Raw genomic sequence first — 16,836 nt, 5'->3', positions numbered from 1 at the left:
ATGAATCCCAAATCTCAAGCGGGATTTCTTTTTTATTCATTATGCATGACATATCCATCCTTAAATAATTCATTTTTTTTAAATGTTATTGCTTTAGCCTTCTTAACCTTTGTACTCCTTCACTCCATGGTTTTTGCCAGCTGTAATATCAATTGAGATGGGGAGATTTTCCCAACAACATAATAAAAACCTATTCACAACCCTGCACACAAACATGTTTTGTTACTCTTCCATATTTTGCCCCTTTTCACAATACTAGAATCTTGGAATGTCCTAAAAAAAATTTATATGTATTTTCCATCAGTGCCTTCTTTTCAGTAAAAAAAAAAAAATTCCAATGCTTTGCCATTGTTTATGTAATCCCTGAAAATTAAGCATTGGAGAACTACCATTTGAGTCCACCAGGGTAATGAAATTTGACTGAATTAATTATAATTAAAGACTACTTCAGACATTCTTCCTCACTCTTGTCTGATATTCAGATTTCCATTTTTAAGTGTGTTTGCCTGAACCGTGCAGAATGATATAAGAACAGGCTGCAAGGCAAGCTGGCTCACCACAATCTATTAATCTGTAACCTGTGTTTTAACAGTAAATCACCTCAAAACAACTGTACGTAGAAGCTATGACAAAAAGACTGCAAGGCATATTTGAATTCTATTTGTACAAAGGTGTTATTGGCTCATGGTATGACCTTGGGAAAGTCACTTAACTTCTGTATAGATCAATTTTCCTTTCTGCACAAATAAAATTACCAGACTTACTAAAACAATAGAGACAGAAGTTGTAAAGAGTAAAGAAAGTTACAATGGAAATAAGTTACAGAGTAAAGATTCACATCCGAGTGCCAAACAATCAATGTTTCTGGCTCCACCAAGCTGTTCTTAAGCTTTTCTTGAGCAATGACAAAATCTTGTTGCTGTAAGCACTCCTAAAATTCTCCCTAATGATTTGCTACTCCCCTTCCTTTTCGTTAAATCAGCTTTATGGGGCAAGGGACATATTCTAGTCTCAAAAATAGAACCCAAACAATTAGTTTAAAATGTTTGATATATTACCATTTGCTTATTTCTCGGCTTTTATATTAAGATAGAACTGTTCATCATGAATAGGCGATAAATTTCTGCAAAAGTATTTAAATGTAGAGAACTAGAAGTCACATTAAAGTTGCAGCACTATATCATGTTCCATTATATACCATATCATGTCTCATTATTAGCTGGCATGAAACAGTGTAACAGAAGTGCCTGACAATGCCAGGGGCTGTAAGACTTACGGCAACTTCTTTGTTCTTATTAACATTCTTGTGTGATTATCATCTGCAATTAGATGGAGAGAAGAAAGTTATGTTTAAATTGGCACAACAGCTCAGCCATGTAGAGCTGCACAAATTGGATACAGAAGTACATAATGATCACACTGTTTACAGATGTAGTCTCCATTACACCTTTGTCAAACTTCACTAAAATGCCATTGCCTGATAGATCCACACTAGTACCACAGGATTTTCTCTGCAGTTACTGCTTTGGGCCACCCATATTGACAGATGGCCAGGAAAAGGGTCTTCCTACCCTTTTTCTGCTCTGGTGGTAGAGTTACGTGCTCTGACTATCACCGTGCAGGAACCGTACATATAGTTGCATGGACATCAAAGGGCATGGTATGGAGAAGGAAACCAGTGAAGCATAATGGAGAGAGGAGAAATGCAAAAAAATAATTGAGGAAAAAGAGAGCAAAGCAAACAAGGCAGAGCCATAGCAGTGGCCTTACTAGAAGGAAGGACTAGAAAGAGAAGATAAAAAGTGCACATTTTACCAAATACTTGTTTGCCTTAAGGCAGTAAGAAAAGTATGGGAAGTTCGAAAAAACTGATACAGCGATGGTAGATCTGTTTTGGTTTCAATGCAAGCAGTACACAACTTCCCATACAGAAACCCCTCCTGGGTACAGGAGCCCCAGCTTCTACATCAAGAGAGGAAAAAACAAATACTCGTTAGAACGCAAACAGACATTGACTTTCAAATAAGATGAGTATGTCTGTCAATTTGGAGCACTTAAGAAATGAAAGTTAATGAACTTTAATGAACTTTAATGTACTTTAAGTGGTACATAGCTATACTTCATATATATATATATATATAAAAAACACAAATAAATTTAGCCAGCAAATATAAGAAAAAAATCTTCTCTCTGTGTTTAAATGCAGAGTTCAGTCTTTTTAATATAATCTCATATAGTAAAAAAAAAAAAAACCACCAACTTTTTCACTCTTAGTAACACATTTCCTGAGGTAATCAGTCTTTCAAGGTGTTTTATTGATCAACCTATATGATTTTATGGAACCTAGAAAGATGAGTTAAAGTTTTCATTGCAACAGTTAGTGAGTTAATGTCAACTTCATATTTAAGGGCCTGAGCCAACAAATCCATAGGAATGAATTGGCATGCAGTGTTTTATAAATGTGCTTTAAAAGTCTCTGGGTACATTTAAGAAAGAAGTCCTTAGCAAACTGATTTTCAATGAGAAATTGGCGTTTTTACTAAGGTTTAGATTCCTATCATAGGTACTTACCAATGTCCTCTAGACAGTTCTGTAAATGGCACTGTCTCATGAAGTAGTGGAAACAGGTGAGGAACACTATGAAAATGATAGGTAAAACGCTGAATCTAATTTGGTCAATGACAATTGCCACTGACCTCAGTGTACTACCAGTTCCATCAGTCAGCACAATCCAACCTTTAGGTGTACAAAAAACCTTGCAAGTACTTTGGGCAAGCTTTGTGAATAAAGCTTTACTTTCATTTTTCCTTACCTAGATTTATTAAGCATTGTTAAAGAGCTTTATGAATACCCAATATATTTAAACTAAAATAAGAAAAAATGATCTAAAAGCATTATTTTAAGGGTTGCAAAAGGGGAAAAAAAAGTAGTTTAGTATTTTATTGCTACATAAAACAAATTGCTACAAAAAAAAGATTTTTCCATAAAACATATGGAAAATATCTTAAGTGAGAATCACATTTTATAATGGATTGTAGTCTTCTGTGGAGATAAACAACACTGGATTTGTGTCACATCTATGAGAAGAGAAATATACTGGCAATTTTTACACACTTCTGTGTACCAGCGGGGGGGGGGGCTATAAAAAGCTACCACTGCACCATGATTTCAGGCTCACAATACTTAAGTTACACAAAAATTTTTCAAACTGTGATCCATCAGGCTCCAGTGATTTCGGGAATATCTGCTGGTAGTTGAAAAGCATTGTCTATTCCTCAGTGCTGACTTCTGTGCCATCTTCATGCTGCTAAATTACTTTTGAATAATTTTAAACTACATGATTCTATCTTCTCCAGAAGATGTAGTTGCTACTGACATAACATTACCATGACAGACAGAAGACTGGAATCTGTGTAGGTACAAATGGCAGGCACTACATTTCGCAACACGCTCTGTGCTAAAGTCCACACTATGAAGTTTGAGAATACCTGAGTTATACTGCTTGTTCCTTTCCCCTGATGACCAATGAAGAATTGATAATTAACAGTGTAAGAAAGGAATTTGCAACAACAAAAATCCTATTTTTTTCAGATCGAACAAACTATTATTAGTCTTTCTTTACAGTTCACTCTGTACTAAGAACTTTGCAGCAATGTTTATGTCTTTTATATATATAGGTGTGTATATATATAAATGGATATTGCTCTTCCAGGAACCCAAATCCACATGTTTTTCCAATTAGTCCTGACATTCTCCTCAAGTTTAACAGCATGTAAACAGAGAGTTCCTTAAGGAATATGACACATTCTGTTGCATCCCAGTTTTCCAGCTAACACAGCTTCAAAATGGGCAATATTCACTCACAGATATCACTGTAAGGATTTTGAAAAATTATTTTTATAAGTTTACACAAAAGAAAAACACTAGAAAAGCTTTTGTCTTCCACAGCATGACTTTGAATACATTCTGGGTGCATATATATATATTTAATGTAGTAAAGAACACTGCCTTTAAAGTTAGCATTTACCCATTCATAACCTGAATGATAGAATCCCGATTATACAAAGCAGAATTGTAACCAACTTGATAAACTAAAAAAAGCTATGAAGACAAAGTGTCAAGTCAAGTATATATTACCATGCTTAGGACAGTAACATCATATGTATAAATATAGAATGGGAAACATCTGGTTAGGCAACAAATGTGTGGGAAAGGGTCTGGAGATTGAGATTGTGAGCACGGAGTATAGCAGGGTATACTCCCTGCTATAGACAAAAGGAAAAGCATTCCATTTTGGAAAACAAATAGTAAGAACTGAAAAATCATCGCAGAAAAAGACTGAGATGATTTAGTCACAATTAATATAAAACAAGAAGTTACAGAAGGGATGTACTAAAAATCTTCCAAAGCTTTAAACATTATAAAGAACATCATTATTTGCCACCTCCATCTTCAATATTCACACGAAACCAGTTTGATTTGCAGGAAAGACAACATATATCAAATATTAGAAAACCTTCCTATAAGAACATAAAGCTAGCATATAAGCTATCAAGAAATAGTGTTTAACCTTGTGGAATAAAAGTTCAGATAAACTTCGTCACTGATACTCTGGATACATTAACCCCATCGCAACACAGAAGAGAAAGCTAGATGGGCACTTGGCTTGACTTCTAGCTCTACCTTTATATAAATCTTAAATATTACATTGACAGAAAACTATTTGCAAATCCTATTTCATGGATGCAAAATATTCCCACTTTTCCTTCTAATTTTAGTTCTGAAGATTCAGTTGACCTGAGGAAAGAACAGTCTTTGGCATTCCACAGATTTCAGTGATGCAGTATTCAGTAACTGATTTTCAGGTTAAATAACAGTGTCTCTATTGCTAAAAGGATGGTTTAAAGAAAAATAAAGTCCTAATTTAAAAAGAAAAATCCTTTGCTTGAACAAAACGTTAAACAGATACAGATGCCATTTGCAAAAGGATGCCATCTGCACACCAGGAACTACTATAGGAACAGCAGGATCACATTCTAGCCACAGAGTAGCTGCAATATCCAAAATACAGGTTAGGCAGTACTGCTAATAGAGCTCCAATCAGACTGACACCTAAATAAGTTTCCCAACAGCCACAGCTGACACTGCTTAAAGTTTTCAAAGCAATCCTGCAAAACACACAGATATTATAAGACACCTTTAAAAGCTACAGAATTAATTCACTGCAGGTAATCAGGATTTATGCTGTAAATTCTCACACTCATTAAGCTCAATACATGACAACCTGGGTGGTCTACACAGCACCTTTCCTCAGCACTTCCCTGGCACTGACCCACACTTTGGGCCAGCACCATTCCCTAAGCCCCTCACTGTTCCTCCCATCCAACCGATTACACATTGCCAAAGGCAACACAGTGTATGATATAGCCTGATGTGGCTTACAGTTATAATTATATTTAGTCAATGATTCTGATTAACTTTTAATCATCCTTTACATACTGGAAAACTATCATGTCCCTCCTCAACCTTCTCTCTTTTTCCCCTCAGAAGAAACAAAAAGCAAAATTGTTTCTTTCAGTCTTAATTTTTATGCTCTTCTCTGAACTCTATTCAGTTGGTCTAAGTTTTTCTTAAATTGTGTTACCCTGTAATTTCAACCAAATCTTTCCCATGAAGAATAGAAAGAAATAATTGTATCTCCTCATTGAAGTCATATGAGTACATCCCACAGTTGGAATTCTCTTTTAATAGGATTATATAGCTGAATTTTATTCAGTTGCTGGTCCATTATAACCCCCAGGAGCCTATCCTATGGCAACAATGCTTAGGGAATTATTTCTCAACTTTTAGTTAGTCTGATTCTTATTTACTAGAGTCCTTTGTGCTTGTCTCAACTGAACACCATCTTATGGACTTCAGATCCGTCCTCTAATTTATCAAGTAGTCCTTGAAACTACTGCTAGCTTGTTGCAAAACCACAATTTTAACATTCATGCTCCATACTCCATCACTGAAGCCACTAAAGAAAATACTGAACAAACCCAGATCCAGCAAAGACCATGGCATACCTCTAACATATACTGTTGGATTAACTACAAATACTGATAACTATTTTCTGAAGGCATCTTTCAAATAGTTGCACACTTAAAGATAATCATCAGCTTTTCAATGTGGCTTCAGGCAATTTCTCTAGATTGCAGGGTACACCATCTTGAACATATTAAATATAGCTTCTAGAAATCCAGTTTACTGTTATAGTGCTGCAATGCCAGAAGGCTCCTAGGCACATTTAAACAAATTTTTTAAAGTTAGTTGCTACAGGGGAAAAAAAAGTTTCCACCATTAAGAAAAAGAATGGGCTTAAGAAAAAGTGGCATTGAACAAAACTCTCAAGCTAATGACAGCTACACTACTGAACAATTACAGGAATTGTAATTACTCTGGCTTGGAGCTTTAACACCCTGAAGAACTTTCGCCTACATTAACATCCAGTATTTAACCATAAATCCTCAGATACACATTCAGTTCTCATTACCTCCTTCTCCATGTATAGTTCTACCTCATTCTCCGCTACATATTCATGTTCCTTCCTTTAAGGACTAGGAGGAGAAGTTCCTCTATTTTATAGGCATTAACAAACAGCTCTTTACAGCATATAGTTCTTTTATGTACTGATTTCCCTTTATAAGACATCATTCAATTTCTTCCCAGTGTAAGACTGAACAGGTATTTTTAATTGGAAACAAGACTGAGGCAAATTTCTTGATTATCCTCACTAGTTGTACTGTTTTCACACTGAGAAGTGGTCTTGGGCAAATGAACATGTTTCTTTCAGGTGAATCCAACTGGGCAGATAAATCCCAGGAATGCACCTAAAGCACTCCGACTACTAATGGGGGAAGTACACCAGACAGGATCAGAGCTAGTTCAAACCCCCTCTGAAACACATTGATGGTACAAGTCACATTGCCAGTCTCAATTACTTCCCCCTGCAGATCTGCCTCTAACAGACGACATTCCTTGCCAATGTAGAGATGGCCACAGAAAACCCAAACAGGTGACAAGACAAACATGTTTAAAAAGCCTCAATAAAATCTTCATTCTCTCAAGAAAGCTCCCAGTTTTCTCCAGTCCGTCCAAGGACAAACACCCACAGAGTTTCAAAGCATACGCCACACCCTGCTAGACAGTAACTACTTAAATACTATGCTATTCTAAGCATTTGGCAGAAGTATTTCTCTCTAACAAGCCTGTCCTGTAAATGAAAAAGAAATTTCTTATTTTTAAGCTCTTCCATACTTTCCCAAAACCATATTCTCTCAACAGTTAATGAGGAAATGCGTAAGTGTACAGACCCTTTTATCAAGGCTTCAGGCTGAACTCTTTGTGAAAATAAGCAAGTTGTATTAGGTTATAGAATTTCTTTAAATGCTACCTTCTTGTGACACTCTGAAGTGCTAGCCTAATTAGGTCATAATTTTGATTCTTAATTAGGTGATGTGATAGTCAAAAGGGTTACACACTGAAGTCAGCAATTTTGAAAATAAAATTATTTATTTTGGAATGTGTATTTGGATTATAGATTTTTAATTCTTTTTAATGTAAATCATGGCCAAAGGGCATTTCAAGTATAGCTAAAACAGTTTATGTTGGGTGGGACACTGCTATAGCAGGTCTCAACCAGCTCCCTACTAGTACTTCATTTTTCATCATGTGAAGTGGTAACCCTGGTCCCACATAGTATCGATACATGGCTAACAGCCCACAGTCCGTATCTTCTGTTTTGCGTGGAATGTACTTCTTCCTTGTATTATTTTTGAGAGGTATTATAACTGTCTACCTGTACTAGAATAATTTTTACCATTGTGGTACATGTCACTCATGCCTTCTTGGCATTATTTTGGCCTCATGTAATAGAAAACAGTGGGTTTCACATTTTTAAAATTTTAGTCTTTATATATGCAACGTGGAGAGCATGACCAGACAGCTTTCCCAAGGTCCTTCATCAAGAGCAACATTTCTTCTAATTTGTTTACAATTTTTGAAAATTTTACACTTTTCCTAACGGAGTTAATCATAACCAAATTGAATAGTCCCCTGAACTCATTAATAATAATCAATTGAACAGGCAGAAGTGAATTTCCTTATTAAAACAATTCACCTTATTACCTTAGATGGAAAAAGATGAACTGCAGCTATTTACACCTTTTCAAAATTCTTAGAAGAACAATGCCTATATAATCTTTTCAAAGTTCAGCAAATGAAGTACCCTGAACACATATCTTAGTCTTGCAAAGAAATACTAACAAAAATTTGTAAAACTAATTTGACACTTATTCTGGCTCACTTCTTCATTTCACATGATTATCAGTCTGTTTCCAGATATGGGCACAGTGTAACACTAAAGAAAAATTATATAAATACAGTTTCTACCATTGCACAGTCTGCAGCCATTTTACCAAATAATTTGAAGTAACACATGCAAAGGAGGGCTGTCCATAATAACAACAAGGACTTCTGAATTGCTGAAACATTGCGCAGGCCGTTCAGATTAAACAGAAATTATTCTTCAACATGTAAGAAAACAAAATACAGAGAAATAAAGATACTGTCCTAACACAACTCCAAATTTTATCAAAAACAATACCCATGAAGACAAAATAATAAACTCCAAATTTTATGCCTGAAATGTGCATACAATAAATACTTTTCCCTACAGGTGTGAAGACTGCTGCAGGTGAAAGAGGTCATTGAGGCCAAAGACCATAGTGATATTATGCAGTTTAGGAGACTATGAAGCTGAATGAACATCCAATCCAAATTCAGAGCAGGAAGCTGGGAAGAAAACCCTGTTTCCAAGTCAGCAGGAGTATCTGATGTTTATTAGGAGACTATGTCACTAGCGAAAAAAAGGCAGGAAGAAAATATCTTGCAACAGTACAAAGATGCTAATGTACACACTATGGAAAAGGTGTGGCTTTGCTCCCACTGTTACTAAAAAGTAGGAATATAGAAAAGGACATGAATAAAGTTTCTTCAAAAAATGGCAATTCCATGACATGAATTTAAATCATTGTGCACTTTGAAATCTTCTCCACGCTCCTTTTCCAAATGAGAAGTGTTATTAAATTAGTTTCACCTTTAATTTCATGCTTTGTGATATACCACCCAGCCAACTAGTATTTCTAGAGTTGCAGGGGTTTTTTATTCAGTGTTATCACTACTTCATAATTAGTCATATGGATATGCCATAAAGCCAGTAATGCAACCACAATTATTTCCCTACCAAGAAAGTAGGACTTTTCACTCATGACTTTTCCATCATGTTAGAATGCACACTTGTATACATTCAATTGAAAAGTGCAAAGAAATAAGTGATAAGGCTTTTAAAGCATAAAGATGACCATCTGAGGTTCATTTGCTGCATTACTGTGCATATGCTGTAAGAGCAGCAATAAGTGATCAAACTGAGATAAAACTTAGATTTAAAATTATCTTATTACCCAAGTCATCCTACTGCTCAGCAACACAAACAGCGTTTGATTTCCACAACCAGTGAAAAACTAACACAAATGTGTATAATTTTATTTTTATATACAAATACATATTTTGAATTATGAACATGTACTTCATGTCTTACCTGGCATGACAGGAGCTTGCTGAGTGGCTGAGTCTGTACTTAATGAAAGGCGGCCACCTTTGGCCAATCTGTCACAGAAGAGGGTTATGTTCTTCTTCAGTCTGCTAGTATCTTTGGGCATGCACAACTGGCTGCTGAGAGTCAAGGCCTGTTCCTTAGAGCTCTTTGACAAACAAGTTCTTAACAAGTAAGAAATGGCGGCATCCACAGTTTCTTCCCAACCCTGGATTGAAGAAAAGGAAATTAAATGAAATTAGGTGAACTGTAATATGATATGGCATATAAAAAATAACAAATCAATGACTAAGAATTTTCAAATAATTCCAATACATAAAATATAAGTTGGGTATTAACGAGTGTCATGAACACCCAGTTCTTTAGCTTGTAGAAACAAAAAACCTGAAGTTGTCCCAATATTAATACTGACAGAGAAATATAATACAATGATAATAATATATGGACAGTATGTGACATAACAGTTAAATTCAGTAGTTTTATTAATAACTGAAAACCAGAAGTTCCTGGATGCAACATTTCAAATTAAGACCAGATTTGAGAAGTAAATAGAAACATAGTATGTAGTATATAACATTATGCTGAGCATACATCAAGACCAGGAAATAAAAAGGTATCCAATTATACATGCTTTGGAATCACTGTCTAAGATTCTGAAAATATGCCAATAGCACAGATCATCATGACTGCAACCCAAAAGCTACAGATATTCAGTATCTATTTATCAGACCAATTAAATTCTAAGTTATGGTGCCCACAGCATTAGCACAGGTGTGTCAGTGCTCTGATGAACTGGGACTTAGATTTCTAACAGCATAGTGTCAAGCTGTGAACATTTATGCAAAGACCAGCTTAGTTATCAGTTCAGTTAAAATAGGCAGCTACCTATGGAAAAGCTTTCAAAAGGAAAAGCTATATTATGTGTCATATTCAGTATACACATTTCCACAAAATAAAGTGTTTACTCCTGCAAATAACACTCAGTAAAAACACATAGTTTTCTTTTCATGAGGCACCTTGAAAAGCACCTTTAAAAGTTAGTTTCAAGTTTGTAATCTGTACTATGGTATTCAGAGAAATTAACAAATCAAAGACATTCCTTTAAGTAAGATTCCTGGGTAGCAGAAGTCTTACTATTTGTGACAACATTACCAGGTTAATGTACATAATCTAATATATGACATCTATCTCATTTATGCAGTATGCAATGCAGAATTGACTTATCTGGATGCATTCTGTAATCTTAAATTACACTCTGGGATGATACCATGTGATTAATCTAAAGCATCTATAATTAACGAATCTGCAAGATAGTCACAAAGCCTGCACATGTCTTTTCATGACAATCTTACAGAGCTTGGACAGAGTTAGCAACTAATATGAAGGGCTTTGTGGTCTGCTAACTTCAGGACACATAACATCTCTTATTATTCAGCTACATCTCATATTATTCAGTTTTATATGTGTTGCCTACATGTACAGGGAAGTAATATTCAATCGCTGCAGGATTACTGTCTGCTCTCTCAATACTCCTGATTGGTTGGGACTTATTTTGGCCATAGTCTTTATTGACTTCAGAAGTTTTGAGGCTACAGTCTGTAACCACCCAGTTCTATCTGCTGCTAACAGCAGGTAAGACCAAGGTAGCTCTTTACATGGCAATTACTAAGGCAGAACAAAAAGAAACCCCAAGTATCCAGTTGTAGCTAACAACCCCAGAGTCTTCTAGCTTTTAAGCTCTGTCTCATGATGCATTCTACTTGATTGAAAACACTCAGTTGAACAGCAAAAATCACCTGCCTACCCAAATTTCCAATACAGGTAAGTATAAAATTTGAAAGAATGACAGTGTCAACCCTGTCAAGACTCCACTGTGAAGCAAGTAACTTTTGTGAAGGCTCGGGCACTACTTTTGACACAGAAGTAAAGGCCACCCTTCCTGACCTTGTTACTTCCTAAGAACAGGTCCAGGACAGATGCTTACTAGCGGTCAAGTACGCCTATAAGACCACACAGTCATATGCATTTTACCCTGGGCAAAACATACACTACCCTTAATAGTGTCCTGAAAACATGCTGTATGTGTATAAAACATGTACTTTCTGCAGAGGAACAGGATCAGCTAGTTTTCTTAGACAACATTTGCCTCTCCTGACTTCAGAACGATGACAACATTAACCTACTGTCTTAGCTGGATTTCCCCAAAAAATCATGTAAATTAGAAAAATCATGCCAGTGAATCAATGCTGTGGTAGCTTAACATTTTTCAAATATTCTATAGAGTCCGTTGCAGTGTAATCCATCCACTGACCTGTGATGGTGACAGGAAATAATCCATTCCACAGCCAATTTAAAGAGGTTAATGAGCTGGTAAATGCTGTCTACATTCCCACATACTGGGCAATGAAACTTAATATGTACAAAGCACCAAAAACAGTCAAGCCAGGCACTCCTAATTCTACTACAAATCATGAAAAATAAGACAACGTAAACATAAGAAACTTGAGTTTCATGAAAAGACAAAGAAACACGTGATTAACCAGTGTCAGCAAAGTGTAGCTGAAAAGTTGGCCAATATATCCCTCCAAAGAAGTTGTTGCAGGCAAAAGGAGTATGTAAATAAGGAGACTGAAATACAAGCTAACCAAAGTTAGGAAATTAAAAGTGGCTAGGATGCTGTCCTTGGCTCACACAGGTATGTTTTACTTTGTACCACAACCTTAACATTTTCAAACCTTTGTTCTTGTATTTAATTTCCACATAGAACTGTTTTTTCAGTAGACGATAGAACTACCTTCTCCAATTCAAGGACTGTTGATCTAGGAAGTCCAGTCAAATCCAAAGCAGCCTTTATGGTTAGTGAAAGAGTACAGAAAAGCTACCTCTACATGAAAAAAAAACTTGATAGAAATCTGTTGAGGTGATTTTATACAACTAAGAATTAATGGCTGCAAATAAGACTACATTTGTCAGCAATTTTTATTGGTGCAAGGTGAATCGGAGGAACAAGAAAACTTCTTTACCCCTTACATATCAAAAAAGCTAAAAGATGTTTGAAAATGAAAGTGTTCTTGTCTATAGCCCACACTGAAGAATGATTCTACGGCCACAGTTGTAATACTCACTAATGGCTTTCTGTGTAGTATTCTGCACATTTGAGGTCTGAAAGGAACACCTTCAACAGAAGTATGATACCAGTAATCCCATCATCCTATGACCAGCAAGTGTTGCCATAACTGCCACAACAAATGTGAGTCAAGACTCACAGAAAGAAATATTATTAAATGAAGCAAATTCTTCATATTGACGGTGTGACCTGAAATAGCTATGAAAGGTATGTAATTCATTCATTTAACTTTTTCATTGGGAAAGGTTTGGCTTCATATTTTGCATGTACACATTATTAGATTTCTCCTGTAGGTAATAGGTAGAGATTGGCACTTTCTTTTAACCAAATCATATACACTGCAGGATCTGAAGACCAAATGTAGATTTGTGATACTAGCAGGACTAAGATTGTACTAGTACACATCACTTACATTCCATATATATTATAATTAAGGATCCTCAGGTGTCATGGCATATCTGAGTGTGACCATGATTATACCTTCAGTCTCACTTTGGCATAAGATTTGATATAGACTACCTAATTTTTAGGAAGACTTTTAGGTTTTACCATTTGCCTAACACGAAGAGACCTCCAAAATTATGTTCCCTGCATGGTAACTGTCTAACCCACTGTTATTCTAAAATTCTAGACAATAAATCTGGAGGACCATCCAGCATGTGAGAACTCACACTGCAGATAAATTGTCAGGCTGTAGAAAGGGCACTGATCCTGTGACACAATATGCAGGTGAAGTGCATTCACTTCTACTAATGAAGTTTGAGGGCACAGCACTGTAGCCTGCTGCTTGGCTGCAAGACTCCACTCCAAGAGTTTAGCTGGTCAACAGACAAGGTCAACTAGACATACATAGGAAGAGGATCTGACAGAAGGATTTCAATATTGTTGTTAAGATGCATAGGACACACATATATAGGGAGAAGCATGAGACAGGGCCTAACTGTTGTCAGATTTGATAGGTTTACTCATATAGTTCACATTCTTAACACATTTATGCTTTATAACTGTTCACAAGCATTTTCTTAAGTTTTTAGATTCCCCTTGCCTCCACCAATAGCATCAGCCATAAATCACTGGAAGTTAATGAAGTGAAAGATGAAGTACTGCTTAAGCTAAGTTGCTCCTACTGAGGTCCAGTCAAAATCCTATCTAGCTGCATGGCACAGAAGTTTACAGTGGTTGGTTTCTGTTGCAAACACATTCACAAATAAAAGTACCAAGTCCAGTTTCTAAAGACACTGAAGTGATTTCACTCAGAAAACATGGAGAATCTAACAGCTCCAAATGCAAACACCACACTGGAATTTCTGGCGGATACAGTGGGTTTTGCCTCATGTTTCCCCTCAGAATCGGGGTGAACTGCTTCCAATACAGACACGATCTAGTAAATATACGAGATTCTCAAGTAGATAATAATACAGCACATTTGTTCAAAGTGATGTGATAAAAAACCAAATTAGGATATTTTACCTACAAGTTTTACCATGTGCACCTTCTATGAAAAATAAAAGCATCTGTTGCTCTTTAACTGAAAATCTTCAACAAGTTTTACCAAATTTTAAGCAGTACTTAAGCAGATAATTAATAAAATGAAAGTCTACCTTTCTCCACATCACTTAATATTAGACTTTATCAGAATTTGTTCTGAGACATTGAAGGTTTTGACACACGAACCACTAACGGTGAACACACATCTAGACAGCCAAGCCAAGTCTCATCTAACTGATGCACTCTATGAATAATTAGATGTGACTAATCATTGAGAAACAGTGGACAGCCAAATTATGATTTGCAATGATAGCCTACAGGACTATCTTAAACATATAAAGGGTGGATAAAACCTGAGTAAAGATTTTAAAAATATTATCAAGCTTTCTGAAACTATGACAACACTAATATTCATCAAGTTTTACCTGGACCAGATTATAGCAACTAGTCATACAGCTACGTAGTTTGTAGAAACAGCCTGATAAATACTTCCTCTTAAATCCCTATTCTGAAAAGTTAAAAATTATCATTACATTGATTGCGTTTACTTACAAAAGATTTTGCTAGAGCAATCTTTGTGAGCTAGATTTTGTCCTGTAATAGATGTAAATAATATGTAGATTTACTTTCAGATAATTCTCAAGCTTTATAATGAACACACATACATAAGCAAAGAAAAGATGCAACTGGGAGACAGAAAGAAACTTTGGGATGTGTTGAGAATGAGATTTTATGACACAGCATTTCCTGTCCTTTAGTACTCTGCAATTGTCATAAATTCATGTAAGGGACCAGAGCTTAAATCCTACAAAGGCTCTGAACACAAACTGCTCAAGACACATGTAGACCAAAGCACGGAAACTGAACAAGTCAGGGTTTTTGTGAAGTTTGAAGCTAACTAGTTCATTACAGTGCATCATAACGCAGGTAAAAATACCATTTATACTCACAATTTTAACCAGATGACCCCAATGACTAATATAGATACCCATGGAAACTCATTTTCGCCAAGCTATTAGTCTTCCATTGTTTTTCTTCTCTGGCTATAAGAGATGATCAAAGGGTTCTCTTTGAATGTAAACCCTATCTCACTTTGTGATGCTTAATATAAGTATAATAGGTCAGTAAAATTAACTATTGTACCACTCAAACTGATGGAAACTTCCTTGTTATATGAAAGCAAAAGACAACAAAGTAAACGTGTAAATACCAGCCCCATAAAAGACACTATTTAGCTTGGAGATTATACCTACAAGGTCTGAAAAGATACAAAGTTAATGAGTTTATGATTTAGTCTGCCAAAAAAAAAAAAGAAAACCACAAGATTTTTTTATAGGGAAATGCATAAAAACCATGGAAGATAGAGGACCACAGAACCAGAAGATTGTTTTGAATGTAGTTGAAAGGTGTTATAAATGATTTAGTCCCAAACAGGATTCCAAATCAAATTTACAATTTATTAAGCGAATAGAGGCAAGCAAACAGCGCTGGGTGCGCCGGAAGTCTCCGCTCCACCAAGACGCACGCGGTTCAGTTCCTGTTCCTGGTTTATATCCTGTCCGTTAATACATATTCATGAATAGGCGTGTCTTCTTCGGCGCATGCCCTCTTCTCCTTCTAGAATCTTCTTGAATCTTCCTCAGCGTGACCCTGTTCACTAATACATATTCATGAATAGGCATGTCTTCTTCAGCGCATGCCCTCTTCTCCTTCTAGAGTCTTCTCGAATCTTCCTCGGCGTGCCCCCAGGATGACCCCAAACCTTATGCATGCACTTTCTTTACACAATACTATGCGGTCAGTGGTCAAACTGGTTTGAGCTGATATACCAGCAAAGTAGTTTAACTTTCTCCTGTAAAATACCCCGTTTTATGGTGCAGGAGAAATCCATAAAAGTACAGAAGATTACACTTCATCACACGAATCAGATGAACATATTTCACAAAGGTGAATGTTGCCTCCTGAAAGTGTGCTTACACCAAATACGTAGACAGGACTGGAAATTACCGAAATCTCTGCCATGCCTTTGACACCAGTTGAAGAGCTTCAAGCAGAAGCGTTTGACCAAAAGTCTAACAACAAAGACTCCCAGAACCAATTCCATTCTTATACCAGATAACACAGAAGAGCGGCAACAAATGCTTGCTCATGATAAAGACCACCACAACACAGTATTATTCGAAAGTGGTTAGATGTTTTCACAGCCATTAGGCCATTTAGTTTTGCTTCAATTAAATCTGCCAGTTCCTTTTAGCAAGCCAGGTAAAGTGGCTTGTGATCATCAGGGAAAAAAAATCTTTAACATTTTACATGACCCACAAAAGCAAGAAAAAGTAGAATTAAAATAGCTACTTAAATCCACAATTAAGAACTTTCACATGATATTGTGCCTATCGATAAACTTCAAGAATATTGACTCCTATTCAGGACCAGAATCTAGAGGTACCAAAGCAGCTCTAAGCAATCACTGCAATCAGCTGAACTCCAGCCCAATAATAACATCTACTTCACTGCATCTAGAACACCTCAACCTGCCAGGCTAGGATTTTTCCCACCCCTCCCTCCA

The 16,836-nt window shown here is 36.2% G+C and overlaps 1 protein-coding gene across 1 annotated transcript in view; it reads right to left on the bottom strand.

Annotated features, from left to right (window-relative positions):
* The window catches only part of BBS9 (Bardet-Biedl syndrome 9), a gene marked incomplete at both ends in the record, with an annotated part of 309,474 nt that overhangs the window by 141,570 nt on the left and 151,068 nt on the right, over positions 1–16,836 (bottom strand). Inside the window, one exon of the mRNA XM_081996969.1 lies at positions 9,641–9,863. Coding sequence (XP_081853095.1) covers positions 9,641–9,863 — 223 coding nt within the window. The remainder of the gene's footprint in view (positions 1–9,640; positions 9,864–16,836) is intronic.

The sequence above is a fragment of the Phaethon aethereus genome (genome assembly GCF_964289735.1).
Source record: "Phaethon aethereus genome assembly, chromosome: 2".
NCBI lineage: Eukaryota > Metazoa > Chordata > Aves > Phaethontiformes > Phaethontidae > Phaethon > Phaethon aethereus.
Note: the sequence above shows the minus strand (reverse complement) of the source record. Positions and strands in the feature narration are given on the sequence as shown.